Below are 2,403 nucleotides of genomic sequence, written 5' to 3' on the forward strand. Positions count from 1 at the left end.
AAAATAATAAAATATATATAAATAATAGGATAAATAAAAATAATAAAATATATATAAATAATAGGATAAAATGTGAAGAAGTAAGTAGCATATCGAATATAGCGTCCATTAAGGATGAGGCGCAAAATAATAATAGTGACAAGAGTAATAGGAACAATAATAGTAATAATAGTAACAATAATAATAGTAATAATAGTAACAATAATAATAGTAACAATAATAATAATAATAACAATAGTAATAATAATAACAACAATAGTAATAATAATAATAATAACTCTGGTTTAAGTGTAAAAACAGAAAATTTTAAAATGACCATAAAACCAGAAGGGGAGGAACAATCTCCTTTAAATACCTTATCTGTTGAACAAAAAATAGATACACCTCAAAATGAAGATTTAAGAAAAAAGGAAGAAACTAAAGATAAAAAAATTTATGAACAAGTAAATAATATACAATCGAAAAAAGAGAATTTAACAAATATTTTAGAGAAGGTAGTACAAGGAGATAATAATAAAAACACACAAGGAACCATATCTACACAAATGAATAGTAGTACTACATATACAAACAATAATAATAATATTAATAGTAATAATAATAGTAATAGTAATAATAATAGTAATAATAATCTTGATACTAATATAGTATCACAAACAAACTTTATAGAAAATACTTCAAATAATGATAAAAATCAAAACGAGAAAAAAGAAAACAACAATACATCTGTAAACACATCAAAAAGTTCAAACGGTCAGAATTTAGCAAATTCAAAAGAAGTAGAACAGGCAGTGGTTAAAGAAATTACAGCAAAAGAGGAGACATCCAATGAACAAATTGATGCTACTAATACAAAAGGTATAAGTGATAATAACAAAAGTTCAAGTGATAATAACAAAATTTCAAGTGATAATAACAAAATTTCTAGTGATAATAACAAAATTTCAAGTGATAATAACAAAAGTTCAAGTGATAATAACAAAATTTCAAGTGAGAACACAAAAAATAGTAATGATGTTAATGCTCCTACTAATATCAATGAGGATAATAAAGGTAGTGCAGAATATGTAGATCTGGCTAGCCAAAAGATATATGAAGAAATGAATAAAAACATAGAGGAGAGTGGATCAAATTTAAATTTCCTTAAATTATTATCTATAGGTTCGTCTATCTTTATGCAATTAATATTTTTACCTACCATATTTAAAATAATAAAGAAGAAAACAACAGGGGAGTTGGATGGTTTTCCTTATATAATATTATTATTATCATCTTTTTTATGGCTAGTATATGGTATGTTATTAAATAATTCAGCCATTGTATTCCCCAATTTAGTAGGATTGATATTAGGTATATTATATTGTGTGATATATCATAAGAATTGTAAAAACATGTGGTTAAAACAGAAGTTACATTCTTATTATAAGATATGTGGATTTATATGTTTCTTATTATATGCATTTTTATATATATTATCATATGAGCAATATGAAGTGTTTGTTGGGTTTGCTGCATTCATATCGAGTATAGTAAATTTTGGTGCTCCTTTATCATATATACAAATAGTAATAAAAAAGAAGAACTCATCTTTAATACCTATGGAAGTAACAATGGGTAGTTTGTTATGTTCCTTTTTATGGTTAACATATGGTTTTACATTAAAGGATGGATTTATTATAATACCTAATTTATGTGGTTTTATTTTAAGTCTCTTACAAGTACTATTGATAATATTATATACCAATAAAGAAAACATAACTTTTAATAATGACGCGGACACAACAGTCAGTGAAATAACCACAAGAAAAAATCGTAATAAATATATACCAGATACAAATAGTAATATGTTCTTCAATGAATATAATGTCGATGAAGAAAATAGAATGAGTGAAATTTCAACAACTATGCCAAATACAATTTTTGATCTCTCCTATGACGAAACCTCACCATTGACGGGTACCTTCAATTTGGATTACAGCCGTCCGGGTGTTTCGAATCAGAATTATTTAAAACGTTCAGAGAGTTTAGAGAAGAATTCAGCCATAACATTTTAAAATCTGTGTGTCACTGTGTTTTCTTTTTTTTTTTAAATTAAAATTTTTTTTTCCGATATATATTTGAAAAAAGTAAGGTCGGCACAAAATATAAAGAAATAAACATAAACATAAACATAAACATATATATGTATATATATATGTGTGTATTTTTTTATATTTATGTTACAGTTTGTATATTTTTTTGTGGTGTATCTATTTTGTGTTCAACAGATAAGGTATTTAAAGGAGATTGTTCCTCCCCTTCTGGTTTTATGGTCATTTTAAAATTTTCTGTTTTTACACTTAAACCAGAGTTATTATTATTATTATTACTATTGTTGTTATTATTATTACTATTATTATTATG

General features: G+C 24.5%; 1 protein-coding gene across 1 annotated transcript; it reads left to right on the plus strand.

Moving 5' to 3' along the window:
- PGSY75_0216600 (MtN3-like protein) lies at positions 1-2,054 on the plus strand (the record flags this gene model as incomplete). Its single annotated transcript, XM_018783830.1, has 1 exon — positions 1-2,054. A coding segment is annotated over one exon (2,054 nt), but the record flags the coding sequence as incomplete, so codon positions are not given.
- Positions 2,055-2,403: the final 349 nt, after the last annotated feature.

Source organism: Plasmodium gaboni, chromosome 2 (genome assembly GCF_001602025.1).
Source record: "Plasmodium gaboni strain SY75 chromosome 2, whole genome shotgun sequence".
Lineage (NCBI taxonomy): Eukaryota > Apicomplexa > Aconoidasida > Haemosporida > Plasmodiidae > Plasmodium > Plasmodium gaboni.